We start from the raw sequence: 14,410 nt of genomic DNA on the forward strand, positions 1-14,410 counted from the left end.
AAAAATGCAGGGTCACATAAAAGTGTGGTCATTAAAGGGATTGGTTTATGCAGTGGTTTATGGTCACACACACAATGACCATGGGTACTTAGAGTTATTGTTAATAAAAGTTTTACCACCCTAGCTGCATGGAAGCAGAAAATGTGTGGGTGCTAGTCAGATATTCGGATGCAGACTAATGGACAGAGTGTAGCTAATGAGTCAAACTCCAGCTGGAAGTGGCATTTTAATTTTTTTTCCATGCTTGAGGCATAATGCCTTAATCTGCATTCAGTTGTAGTGGGTAGGCATTTCAGTAGAGGTTTTTAAGAAGAGCTGGGGCTTGTACTGGCCTGTTGCTAATACTTTGGCTATGATGTACAGTAGTTCCAGGTAGTTTTGTACAGCTACAGTAATGTGTGCACTACATGAAGGAATTGCAGGTGAATATACTGGCAAACATCAATAGTGCCTGATACAGTTTTCATAGATAATGAGCAATATAGTATAGCATAGATTATTTTCTATTACAAAATTCTCTTTTATTCTACTCTTTTAGTGTCATTGGCTTGGTACTGTTTAGAAAGAACAGTTCAAAATACATAAACAATAAATACATTTACACAAAACAATATATATATTTTATAGTTTTGTGTAAATGTATTTATTGTTTATGTATTTATGCATTTTGAACTGTTCTTTCTAAAACGATATATAGGTGTTTTGGTGCTCAATGTCATTAAATGATTAACTGGTTATCCATTTCTACTTTATTAAGCAATAATTGAGGTATTAAACATAATAATTGAGGTAATAAACATCATGACCTTATATACAAGTCTTACCTAAGCAGACCTCACATGAACTATGTATATTTTCAGTAAACTGGTAAGACAGTGCATCACTAGTTCAGTTCTATGGTTTATATGTTATGGCAGGCTTTGCCTTTGTAACTTTAACTCTTAAAGACAGTATCTTTGAGTGAATGACAACAGAAAGAAATCCCAGATAATACACTATAACATTCACCACTGGTGTTTTTTCGAGGTACACTATATTTCCAAAAGTATTCGCTCGTCTGCCTTTGCACGCATATGAACTTGCGTGCCATTCTGTTTTTAATCCTTTGGGTTTAATATGATGTTGGGTCACCCTTTGAAGCTATAACAGCTTCAACTCTTCTGGAAAGGCTTTCCACAAGGTGGAAGGAGTTTAGTGTTTATGGGAATTTATGACCATTCTCCTAGAAGCGCATTTGTGAGGTCAGACACTAATGTTGGACAAGAAGGCATGGCTCACAGTCTCTGCTCTAATTCATCCCAAAGGTGTTCTATTGGGTTGAGGTCAGGCCCATCAAGTTCTTCTACACCAAACTCGCTCATTCATGTCTTTATGGACCTTGCTTTGTGCACTGATGCGCAGTCATGTTGGAACAGGAAATGGTCATCCCCAAATTGTTCCTGCAAAGTTGGGAGCATGAAATTGACCAAAATCTCTCTGTATGCTGAAGCATTACAAGTTCCTTTCACTGGAACTAAAGGGCAGAACCAAACTCCTAAAAAAAAACAACCCCACACCATAATCCCCCCTCCACCAAACTTTACACTTGGCACAATGCAGTCAGACAAGTACCGTTCTCTTGACAACCGCCAAATCCAGACCCAGAAAGATTTCTTTCACATTATTTCACAAATGTTTGTAGAAGCAGTCTGCATGCCTAAGTGCTTGGTTTTATACACCTGTGGCCATGGAATTAGAACACCAAAAATTCAATTATATGGATGGGTGAGGGAATACTTTTGGCAGTATAGTGTACCTGTGAAAACATTGCTGATTTTGCTCTGGTATACTGATTTTTCTTTTTTAATTCTTCTGTGAGTTATAAAAATCCATCGACTGTATATGTTCTAGCAGGAAGTGATGTAAGGGGGGGGCACCTAGAATTTTTTTTTTTTTAAAACAAGCTGATATCAAACTTCCAAACAAGTACTTATTTGACATTCCTAATTCCAGTTTCCTGGGTATAATCCATCAAACATAAAAAGTATTTCAGAAATATAATATTAATATTTTATTAAATATGTCCCTCAATGCATAACGGACCTTCACGCAAACTTTTAGTTAATTAAGCTTTAAAACTTGAATAGTTTCCCCTAATAAAACCTTCTCCAGTGGAAGTCAAAGTAAAAATAATTAATTCTAAGCATTTGTGGAGCAATTCTATTGGTCCATTCATCACGAAATTAGATTACCATAAGCACTAGCTTTGTGTTTACTTAGAAAGTTGTTCAGATGTTGCATGAGCTATGCTTAGGAGAATTGCTCCTAGGTTGTTTTAGCAAAACATTAGTTGAATATTAATCATATGAATTAGTTTTGTGCGTAAATGTGCATAATACACAAATAAAGGTGCTCTGGGTAATGCCTAATTTACCTTAATTATTGTATAATAAAGTAGTGTGGAGGAACTGCAAACAAGTTTGTAGAAAAAATGTGAGTATGGAGAACCTTTTAATTTGGTAGAGAACCTTTACATCAAGTAAATGTGCTTCTTCAACCTCACACATTTCTCATACAAACATAGTTCTTCATGGAACCAAAATCTGTTCCTTTATGGCTTCACCCAAAGAGTGTAGGCAGATAAGTATTCATTACCAGCTACTAGCAAGATCTTAATAAAGGCATTGCACATGCATTCTGATTGTACCCTAAACTACAATATCTAACAAGGTAGACACTGCATTTCACCCATACCACACAAGCCTATTCTCTTAACTAGAGTAAGTGACTGGACAGAGAACAGAATCTGAGGGAAAGTTTCCTTTCCTGTGTTTGTGAATGGTAACTTTAAGTAGAGAGATGATTGATGAAAGATTTTAGAAAGATGGGGAGAGGGAAAAAGAGAGGGAGGATAAAGGCTTACTCAGTGGGCTGGATGAGGCGGACTTTTCCAAGGCGGAGGATGACGGGGCCTCGTGGGTTACGAACCTTCTTTACTTCACTGTTCTTCAGCAAGGAGAAGCGCCGCACCAGATTGAAACCTGTGAATCAATCGATCAATTCATTAAGCATCCAGCAGGCTAATCAATCAGCCATCTACCAGGTGCCACACACACCACACAGTGTGTCACAGCAGAAGCTCAGCTGCAGCAGTAAGGACTTTAACTCAAAAAAAGATCAGAGTACGATCTCATAAGACAGAACCTTATAATACTGAGTGTTTCTGCAGCATTTCCCTCCAGGGAACAGGGCTTATATTTTAAGAGCTTCATGTACAGCTATAGTCTTTTCATGACAAATCTACAGAGAATCAAACACCTACAGACAATACATTCTTCTAAAGAAAATATAAAACCAAAGTAAACAAACAAAAACAGATCAAATTTATGATTTGGTTATTATTGAAAATCACAATATCTGGGTAAAATTATTCAAATTAGGTTAACTAGAAACATTGACAAACTTCTGGAAACAGTGAAGTCACTTTTACATATGTGCATACAGCCTGAAATCAGTGATTACAATAATATAATGTAACACATTTAAGAGCTATGTACAAAATGTACATTACAGGCTTCAAATAATTGGCAGGAAACTTCAAAAACGATGAACATTTTAGAATGTAGGTCATTCTAAAATGACGGAGAAAGCTGAAGAACATCAACAATTACGTTATAATTGAAATTAATATTCATCCATATATACAGATGCAGATAATTTTTTACTATTACAGCATAAAATCATTGATCATTAACATTTTGATATTTCCAAAAACATGAACTATTAAATGAACCACCTTAAAATGTATTCTGGTGTGTAGCAGATTGAAACATACAAACAAAGAAAAACAGCTAAGATTACTACGTAAAGAAGTTTAACTATAAATATTCTGTTAGCTTATTTTTTATGATGAAGATTATAAAATGCAGAAATCTTTTTACAGCATTTTTTAAATAAAAGACTATAACTTTAAATAACATCCAGAGAGGAATCCTGCAGGACCTACATAATAACAGCGGTTCCACACCTCACATTTTCCGGGAAATTCTTCAAGGATATTTTAGATGTTAGTTCAATTACTTTTTTTGTCCCTAGTGGGGGGGCTTAGATTAAAAACATTAAAAGCATGTACTTCTGTAAGAACAACATTAGAAGGCCTTAGATTAGACCACAGCGCAACATCAATTACACCAGGTAATGTAGTAGATCACAAAACTAGGGTAGTTGTAGGTCTCTGCAGGGATATACATATGATAATTCAATAAATCTTTAAAAACATTAGCTAAGGATGCAGTTACAGCTTACAGGTCTAGAACAAGCCTGGAGCCGGAGTTTAAACAACATGCATGCCAACAGCCAAAGATCCAACTGCCAACTATAACCATTAATCATTTCCTACATTATGGAAAATTACTTTGTGTAAATAATTACTGTTATTGTCTTTATACTCTATTGCATTTTTCTATTGCACTTGTTGTTTTTATATTTGTGATCCAATGAATGTTAAATTAACTCACATGGAGGCTAAATGCTAATATTATTATCTTAAATACTGATTTACGTTAAAGTATATTTCAGTGAGGATGCTCTTCACTTAGGGTGCTGGTATTATCCTATGCTTCATCAACTCTCTCACTTGGAGGTATAACAGCTGCAGTTCATCTAATGAAAAGCCTCATGTGATCTGCATCACTCAAAGTGCCAGAAATGAGGTTAAGCTATATTGGTTATACTAGGTTTAACCTGTTGGTTCTAGACTTGAATTTGGAACTCCTATGAATCAAGAATAACTAATAAAGAATAACTAGAATTACTTTGCATTGTTATCCATGTTATTACTGAATAATTGTAAGAAAAGTAAAATGGCTGGATTCCCAGACATAGATAACCCTGTACAACCTAGGGTAATTATTCACATTATTATTGTCATATACTATTTTTTATGAATTATTTGGTAATTATCTAGTTTCGTATATTTTAAGTCCCCCAAGGTTCTATTTTAGACCCTATGAAACTGATTTGTCACATTAGTGTACTTGTATTAAGAGTAAGGAACTGAATAAAATGTGGACCAACTTTACCATAAAGGGTCTTAAGATTTAAGCCTAGTTTTGGACTTCCTTCCCCTTGAAATCCATTCAGTCTAAGATTACCATTGATCTTGGTCTGGGAAATCAACTAAGTTTAGGTGATTGACACCTTACAGGCGGTTTTTATGTAAAGCCTTTTAAATTTCAAGGAACTTACTTTAACTTTCCTTGCCTTACTCAGCCCTAGAGGCTTTTATACAATAATAATAATAAGATCACTGTACCAGAAATGTTGTGTCTGGCCGTCTGAGGAAACTTCCACTCTTCAACCTGTAGGGACGGGCAGGCTGTACCTATCAGAAGAAACAGACAGACAGATTTGTAATTTGGAGCACACCCACGCCTTAGAACTTCTACAGTAAAAGTTTTTACCAAAGAACAAGTTGAGTATCTAGCCAAGGACAGCTCTGTCAAATGTTGCACCTGAGCAAAAGGGCAAAAGTGTAGAGGTGATCAAAGCTCATCTGGTGGAGACAGGCGCCACCTCAGATAAGGAGTTAAAAAAAAAAACAGTCTGTCTGTGAGAATCACTCCATAACCCAGAGACAAGGCCTCTGACAGCTGGCCTGACGTTTCATTGACTGGTGGACGTCATATGATGGAGCTACTCATGCTGCCACTCACGACTGTGGTGCAAAGTGCTGTCTGTCATCAGGCTAGGCAAGGTATCACCTCAGAGAAGGTTGAACATCGCTACAAATTCTATGAATATGGATGTCACATTAGCATTAAGGAATGGAACAACCAGAGGTTACACACTGCAGGTCAGTAGAAGTCTAGAATTTGCATTTCAAGAGAATGGCTTGTTTGTAAACCACTTGATTCCTCCATCTCTTCAACAGTACGTCTGCCCAATGTGTCTGAGACCAGAGGGCTTTTTAATCAGCGCTGTTTGATCTGCTCAAAGCCCTGTCCATCAGTCAGCAAGCACTAGCGAGTAAGCACCAAAATGCTCTGAGTGCTGCTGTCACTTAGATGTTTCAAAGATCAGATGAACGTGAAAGGCTGAAGCAGTACCAGCGAGAGGCAAGCAGTTTGGCGAGGCTTTTCCAATGGGAAAGAGAGAGTGAAGGAATAATGAAAGGGAGAAAGAGAGACGGGGGGGCAGATAAGAGATGCCTTCCAACCCCCTCCAACCTACGCAGGTTCCTGTCAAGTCCTATAAATCTCCTTCTAGACTTGAGACGCTCGAATCTCTCCTCAGCCGACTCAGCAACCTCAGATGAGGGGGAAATCTCTCTTGAACTAAAAAAAAACTTATCTGACAGACAAAGAATTCATCACACATTTTTCTCACATTTTAAGTTTTTTGAAGTCAAACAATACCCGACTAAATCCTGTCTCTTCACATTTCTACAAAGCTCTGCTTTCCAAAAAAAAAAAAAATGCGGAAGGCGAAATTAAGATGCGCCGCTGTCAGGGAGGAAGCGGGGAGCCTGCAGGCTGAGGGGTTCCTGAGGGAACCATGGAAAGTTAAACGAAGAGGAAGAAGAAGGAAGAGGAGGTTACATTAGCTCCAGCAAAAGGGATGAGGGCCATATCTTACACCCTGTGCAAGGCGTGTCGTGATGCTCATTGCTATCTTACACCCCGGCAACAGTCTATTTTCACGCCTTCCGCCTGCATTGTTTAAATAGCAGCGCTGCTTACGGATATATCTACGCCGATGGGCGTGGTGGTCTCAAAATGATGTGTGTTCAGGTACATTTCTGGAGTACTGGCGTATTTCTCCACTGACTGAAAACAACTTAGGCAGACTCCAACAGTCAGACATTCATTGCTATCTTGGCAGTGAATTGTCAACACAGACGCGTGCCCAATGCAGCAGTGCACAGTGCCATTTGGCAGCTATGCAAACTTTTACATCAACATTAAACAGACTACAGATCCAACAGTGAGTTCAGGTCAGTTTCCTCTGCTGAGAAGCATTGGACACCTCCAGGTAGCTGCCCTATTAAAATAGCAGTCCACCAAAGTCTGACCGCACCTGGCTCTTAAAGGGAATGGCAAGTGACACGCTGACTGGTTTATGGCACTTTACACCTAAAACACACCCATGAATAATTAAGAGACTTAGTACATGGCTTTTGTGTGCTTGGAGCCACTCAAGGTGTACTTTTCCCGTCGTTATGTAACGATAGCAAAGACACACTGACACGCCTCAAATCAAGCTATGCGGTGCGCGGTTGACTGCTCATCTAAGACCGCTAAAATAGGGCCCTACGGCCTGCAGATAGATGGTACTGACCACTGTGTGAAACAGTGATGATAACAGGCTAATGTATAATATTTCCAGGTTTAATTTAAATGTGATGGAAAATCTTAATGATCCATGCTAAAACCGTACTGACGTACCAGCCACGTCAGTAGAATATGGTGTTGTTGATACTTTCAGACGGTTTTCTGAGACAAGCAAGCACCAGACTCTTTTCTTGTGCCAGTGCCTATGGAACGGTAGCTAGTGAAAAAATTAGGAAGCAAAAGTCAGGGAAGTGAGCAGGTGACAGGCTTTTACCATCTCTTCTCCCCAACATTCACTCCCTTGAAAATAAACTTGATTACCACAGAAAAGGGTCATGGGATAACTGGTCATGCCAGATCTGGAGAAGTGAGCAGGTACTAAAAGCTTAGCTGACCAGCTACAGTCTCTTTGGCTAACTATATAGTGTGTAGAATTACAATGCATTACAGAGCTAAAAATGGTACAATATGGTAGATGATGCTATGCAATGTTGCACGGCCCCTAAACCAGCTGATGAAAACAGAGCTCTTCATAAAAGCCCTTCATAAAAGTAAATAGGTGAAATAACTGGGTTGTAAATAGGCTCGTTAAACCACATCTGAGAATTTTTCACCCTAACCAAAGTCACATATGCACTAGTTATACATCAATCAATTTAAAATGGCCAATAAATGCATTCCGTGGGAAAATACACACATACCTTCCATGAGTTGAAAATCTAAACAAAGAAAAATGACGACTGTGTCCAAGTAGTTGCATATTCTAATAATGATACTGAAGCTAGTGTGGAACATGACATGACCATGCTGGAATGAGCTATTAATTGAACACAAAAGTTTGCAAACAGCCAGCAACTTCTCCAGTGAACTACTGGAGAAGAAATACAAATAAAAGGTATGAATGTCTACAGAAAGATGGCAATGACAATGGCAATGACTTTAAAGAACTTATCTGAGCACGGTCTACCCTAATCCAAACTCGGAAAACCCCCACTAATAAGGCTGTGAATTGCCAGTTTCAGCTTCCAAAGAATCAAAATTTAGAAAAGAAAAAGTTAGAAAAAAGAGGTCAATTAGGAACAGAACAGCTCTGATGATTTCTAGCCTTGGCCAGCTGATGAGGGTGTACCATGACCTTCATCTGACTCAGGCAAAGAACTTCACAGGACAAATGCATCCAAAACAGAGTCTCAATCGAGTTCAGTCTGAACTTTGCTCAACCTTGTTCTATACCACACTCCTGGGGGTTGTGAATTGAGTGTCTCGGCTTTATTTGTCCCAGGCTACATGCTGTTTACTTCCATAGCTGGCTGGAAAGAATCATTACAGTGAAGGTCAATGGGTGCTCAGCACAGCATGGGGAGGCGAAAAGGGCCTTCAGAAATGTCCGATCAGCTGTATTGGCACAACTTTGCAGGATAATTTGACAGGGTTTCTGAGGCAAACAAGGGCTTGTTTGTGCTATTAATGGAATCAAAACTGGACATTCTATATTCTTGACAAAAGGGCTCTTCAAGAGTTCTTTAATAAAGGCAGTGGTTTAGTACAGATCGATTTGGATGCTTAGATGTTTTTACCTATTTTGCTTTGGTAGAGAAGAGCCCTGTGGCCTGCTGTAGTGAGGAACATGTCTAAAAGCTAACAGAACATAACAGTGGAACTTTTATACAGTGGAACATGAAAACTTAACATCTCTGGATTTTCCTCCAGACATTTGTCTATTTTCTGCCAATTTTTGGCCCATTTTTGGCCCATGCGGCCAAAAGCATGCGGAAAAAATGCACCCCATCCACATGTTCACTCTTGAATTCTAGATGGTTAGAAATTAGACTATTGTGGAAACACTCTGTATTACTGGTGGAAGTACCACACACCTTTTTTTGCTTTAAACCAGCACTCAACAGCACAGTCAAAATCACAATTTTTTTTCTCTCATTACTTTTACCATCACTACTATGATTATATTAAGTCATACTACACCCTGATTATAATGAACATATTAAGATTATGCTGCACACCTGAGCAGTACAACAGTCTTGGTTGTTTGGTGACTTTTATCAATAATTTATAAATAGTTCAGACCAGAGGAAGATGGGTCCCCCTTGTGAGTCTTGGTTCCTCCTGAGGTTTCTTCCTCCAGCTCTGATAGAGTTTCTCCCTTACCATTGTCACATTTGGTTTGCTTACTGGAGGGTTTTAGGTTTCCATGTGTTCGTATGTTGTTGATTTCTTGTTTTTTTACTGATTATTGATTCTGTAGCTGCTTTCTGACAACACCAGTTGCACTATACAAATACATTTGGGGAAATTGGGATAAAAATAGGGAAATAGAGTCTATATAGTTGCTACTTTGATTTTAGCATGCTGCAAATTGCACTGTGTAACTTTTTGTTGCAAGAACTGTGTAACACTGCATAACCAAAGTCATATTTGAGTAAAATCCTTAATATCACTTTACCACCGTAGTCCACATGATTTCGCTTTTAGTGACAGTTCTGTCTCTCAGCTTGTCCAGAAATGCATATCCTGCACTTCCTGAATGTAGGGGGATCCCAGGAGCATGAAATGCCAATTCCTGCATAATACTGCTTTCAGTCAGGCAAATTTACAGATTTCAGGACTTGAGATACACAAAACTCAAAAGTATTGGGTCACTTGCTCATTTATCTTTTTGTCTTCTAATAAAAGAGTTTTTCCAGCTTTTGTTGGAGTAACTGTCTAAGGCTTTCTACTAGATTTTGGAGTACTGCTGTGAGGATTTGATTGCATTCAGAGACAAGAGCGTTAGTCAAGGTCAGGATGCTTTCCCAACTCATCCTAAAAGTATTGGATGGAGCCAGAACAGCCTTGTTACTCCTATTTCATTTCGGTTTGTCTTAATTCTAACTAATGTCTTAATTCCAATAAAGGTTATTGATAACATGCCTCTGAAGACTTTTTGCAGCATTACAATATTCATAGGCAACTACTCATCATATCACCACTCCATGAAACACAGGTTTAACCAGGTTTAATGCCCCTTTAATATATCTGATATTACTAAAATGGCATGATGGTACTTTTGAAACCTTTGGATGGAGCAGCATCATTCCAGAGAACACAGTGCCACTGCTCCACAGCTCAATGCTGGGGGTTTTATACCCCTCTAGCTCACGCCTGGAATTAGGCATGGTGTCAACAGGTTTATGATTATCTGCTCCAGAGAGTCTTGTTTTTTTGGCAGGACTTCACAACGGGGTCTAGACAAGCTGTGCCTGTGCATTTTCACATCTGTGTAAGCAAGAAGTTTCTGACTGCATTCCTTAGAAGGGGTGTCCACAAACATAATGACCTATATGTATGTGTATCCTTAAATTTACCTTTACCTTTGCCTAGGTAAATGCTTCATTGCATTGGTGAACATACTATATAGAATCTTTTTAAATTCCCCCATAAGGAGAAGGTTGCATGTTCACTTGATGTTCACCTATGATCCTAAAGGATTCGTTGAACAGCAAAACACTACTTCAGACCACACCCTGCTGCAAATGGTGCATTCAGTTCAGTTCAGAATTTTTGAGTGAATCCAGACAGAACTGAACAAGACAGAAAATGCCTTCAACATACATACACAACAAGCTCCACTCTCCATCCTGTAGCTCCAGAGTAATCTCAGCAATAGTCTACCTGTTGACGTGTTAAAGGGAGAAAGGCCAAATTCAAAAAGGCAGGTGTGTTGTTATTATATCTAGAATACACAAACGCATGGATGTGTCGACAGATGCCTTGAGGCATGTTTCTTTTGCTTCTGTTTCCCTGCCCAGAGGAGACGTGGCCAGTTTGAGCCAAGCCTGATGAAAGACAAATCATGAGTCCAACCTGGGGGTGTGAGAAGTTGACTGACAGCCTCCTACAAAGGCTAGAGTGGAGATCAGGTTCCTCAGCAAGCATCTTCCATACTCTTGTCTGTTTTATCTCCTTCTTGGCTCTTGGGAGACTGACCACCATGAACTTTGAGCAGAGAAAGTGATTATTAGTTCTTAACTGCTTGAGGAACCGACTTTACCATTAAAGTCTCATCCCTGCTGTTATTGACTTTTATGTGATGCTCTCTGTTGTTTAGGTTCTTCCTTTTTTGGAAAAATTGCCAATTAGACTGTTTTTTACTTTTTGACTTGTTTGTGGCTTGCCAATTCCATGTAAACAGGTCAGTATCAGGGCTTTTGGAGATATTAACATTGCTTTTATACTGCCCATCAAAAGTTTGGGCACAGTTAGCTTTCCAAAATCTTCAAAAACTAAATGTTATTCTTTATTAGACTGAAGTAACAGCATAGAAAGCTTGTCAGATGTTGTTGATTGATCTTTGTAGAAACTGCTAAATTAAAGCAACAACTGACAAATGTATTCGCTCAGAAAAAAAGGCCAACAGCCACAAATTTCTCTCATTGTTATGTCAACACTTATCAGCACTCAGATCTTTCACTTGTTGAAGTCAGGTCTGGGCCACAAGACGTTCAGCATGGGCTCCTAAAGCAAGACACTACAAGTGAAGACTATTTTAAAACAATACATTTTGCACTGGATCATTGCCAGTTGATGATCTACATTCTTACAAGTAGTTTTTCAGTATGTTTTTCAGTAGTTTTTAAAATAATGTTTACATTTAGATATGTAAATGAGGCACGATCTGATCATGTATGCTTCAATGACCATGTTTTTTTATATTGGAAGGGCTATGGTCACATTACAAGCCTCATAAATCAATTCCGATTTACTCTTTTGACGGTTCATATTTATAAATGTAAGTGACCTGTATCCGTTTGCAATGTGAACAAATCTGTTCTGGAAAGAGCATGCATTCACACACCGTTAAGTTTATGTATGTTGCCTTGATAACCAATTTCTTAATTTCTAGAGGTTTCTTCCACTTCTTTCACTGTTCACACTCATGTTGCATGCCCACAGAACGGATATATAGTCAATGTAGGACCACATAAGAAAGTGACTCCCTGAAAAAAAACAGATCTGTGTTACATTAAGGAAAGAAATAATCAGATCTGAGCCAAAGAAAGGATTTCAGGAAAGGGTTCTTTGACGTTGCCATAGAAGAACCACATTTGGTTTCATAAACAATCCATGCAATTGTAAATGATGTCTGTGAAAGTAAAGAACATGTAAGCTGGTAAAGAACCTTTAAATCCAGTTCTTAAACCTTTAAAATGTTCTGGGCACCCTCACCTATCTCTAACAGGGTTTCTTTCTCTTCTATGACATCGCTTAAAGAACTCTTTGCAGCACAAAGTGTAAAACAAAGTGTTGAATTTTATTTTATTTTTTTTTTTACAACTGCACATTTAATTACAGAAAGTGTGATTAGTACTGTTTTTATTTGGATGACATGCAGCAGATAAGGCACTGTAGCATGTCAAAATACTGCAATAAATATTGTCTTGTGAAATTGTCTTTAAATATTGTGGTATAATATTTTTACCATGTTGCCCAGCCCTAGTCCTGAATGTAGAAAAAAAATAATTTTGAGAAAGTTGACCTCAGAACTGTATTTCACAAGACATGCAGCATTTGGAAACAGACACATTTGGATTTCTAGATTCTAAATATGTATGTTATATTTTATGAATATTTTCAACAGTAAACAGTAAAGTTTTTCAGTGATATATGTCATCTCACATCTGTGCAATATGTAGAGGAGTTGGGTCTTCATTTGGAACTACTGGGAAATATGATTAGGCACAAGTGGATGTGAACTGACAAAACTTTTTTATTCACAGTTTAAGACAGAAGCTGTAGAGATGCAATTTATTCAGAAATTGTGCCTCGCTTTAAAAAAATATTTGGAAAAGTAAACTGACAAGTATGTCAGTATTTTGGCAAAGCCTGCTTTTTATACTGTTATAATAATATTGTATGCTATTATGCTAATTGTATGCTATTGTGCTTTTAAAGTGTTATTGCTTTATGAACTGAATGAAAACATAAACAGACATTGAAAATTAAACATGCATGTGAATTCAAATATCTAAAGAAGGCAAAATGACTTTTGACAGACAACAGCATATCAGTCACAGCTAATCCATTATGTCTGGAGCCCAACTCCACAGACATAATCACATCCTCCATACTTTCACTTCCCACAAACCTTCCCCTCCATATTTTTCCAATTTGTTATTTATACTCTTGGAAAACTTCAGGAAACTGCAGCAAACTAAACTATCCCAACCCCCCACTATTTGTCTATTCTTCATTCTTCCTCATAATAACTCTTTTTATTATTTATTTCAATTTATGTTAATTGTACTAAATTATGAAAATAAACTATTTTACCCAGCTTGGGAAAGATCCTCTAAAAACAAGGAACAAGGAGGTCCATGGAAAAACAAGCAGGTTAGCTAAACCTCAAACCATTTTCCACAAGCCTTCCCCCACTCTGGATGCCTTTTTCTATTCTATTAGTAGTCTTTGCAAAGGCATAGTGTGGGAAGGGGAATTTTCGGAGAGATGATGATCACTGTGACAATGTCTGTTGGCTCTAGTTTAGTCAAAATCTGCCCTTATTCTCCAGAGAGGCTCTCCTGCGGCATCACAGACAGGTTTATTCCATAGAGGATATGGCTAACAGAAGGATTTCCTACAAGAGGAATTCCCCCATGGACTGCTGTGAAGATTCAACCCCCCCCATGCACAAGTAACTAAAACCATAGCGTTTTGTGTTGTAGACTCAGACAGATGTTTTAAATGCAGTGAGCAGTTACTCTGCTAAACAACGCCTGAGCTACATCCAGATAGACCTACACATTCTGTTTAAGAAACATCATACTATATATACGCAAGCTCTAACAATTCAACTAAGCGAGCCGTTGTGCACCACAGTGTTTTCTCACAGCTAAGGGGTATCGCTTAGTGCTCAGAATGATTTGGAAACACATACCATAAATAATAATAAAATATAATGTTAAGTACATTTTAAATAATCAAATTCCTAATACTAGCAGTAATTAACAAAACAAGACAGTTAACTGTAGGCTATGCCTGCCATGAAACATAACACGTAAATTTTATTCCATGAACAGCAAAGCCATTCTTAAAAGGGAATTACACCA

General features: G+C 38.0%; 1 protein-coding gene across 4 annotated transcripts in view; it reads right to left on the reverse strand.

The window, feature by feature from the left end:
* Positions 1-14,410, reverse strand: part of col16a1 (collagen, type XVI, alpha 1) — a 111,071-nt gene that overhangs the window by 88,914 nt on the left and 7,747 nt on the right. For all 4 annotated transcript variants that reach the window (XM_072675940.1, XM_072675941.1, XM_072675942.1 and 1 more), the window contains exons 3-4: positions 5,294-5,362; positions 2,903-3,020 (exon numbers count right to left, since the gene is read on the reverse strand). In XM_072675940.1, coding sequence (XP_072532041.1) covers positions 2,903-3,020; positions 5,294-5,362 — 187 coding nt within the window. The remainder of the gene's footprint in view (positions 1-2,902; positions 3,021-5,293; positions 5,363-14,410) is intronic.

Source organism: Salminus brasiliensis, chromosome 3 (genome assembly GCF_030463535.1).
Source record: "Salminus brasiliensis chromosome 3, fSalBra1.hap2, whole genome shotgun sequence".
Classification (NCBI taxonomy): Eukaryota; Metazoa; Chordata; class Actinopteri; order Characiformes; family Bryconidae; genus Salminus; species Salminus brasiliensis.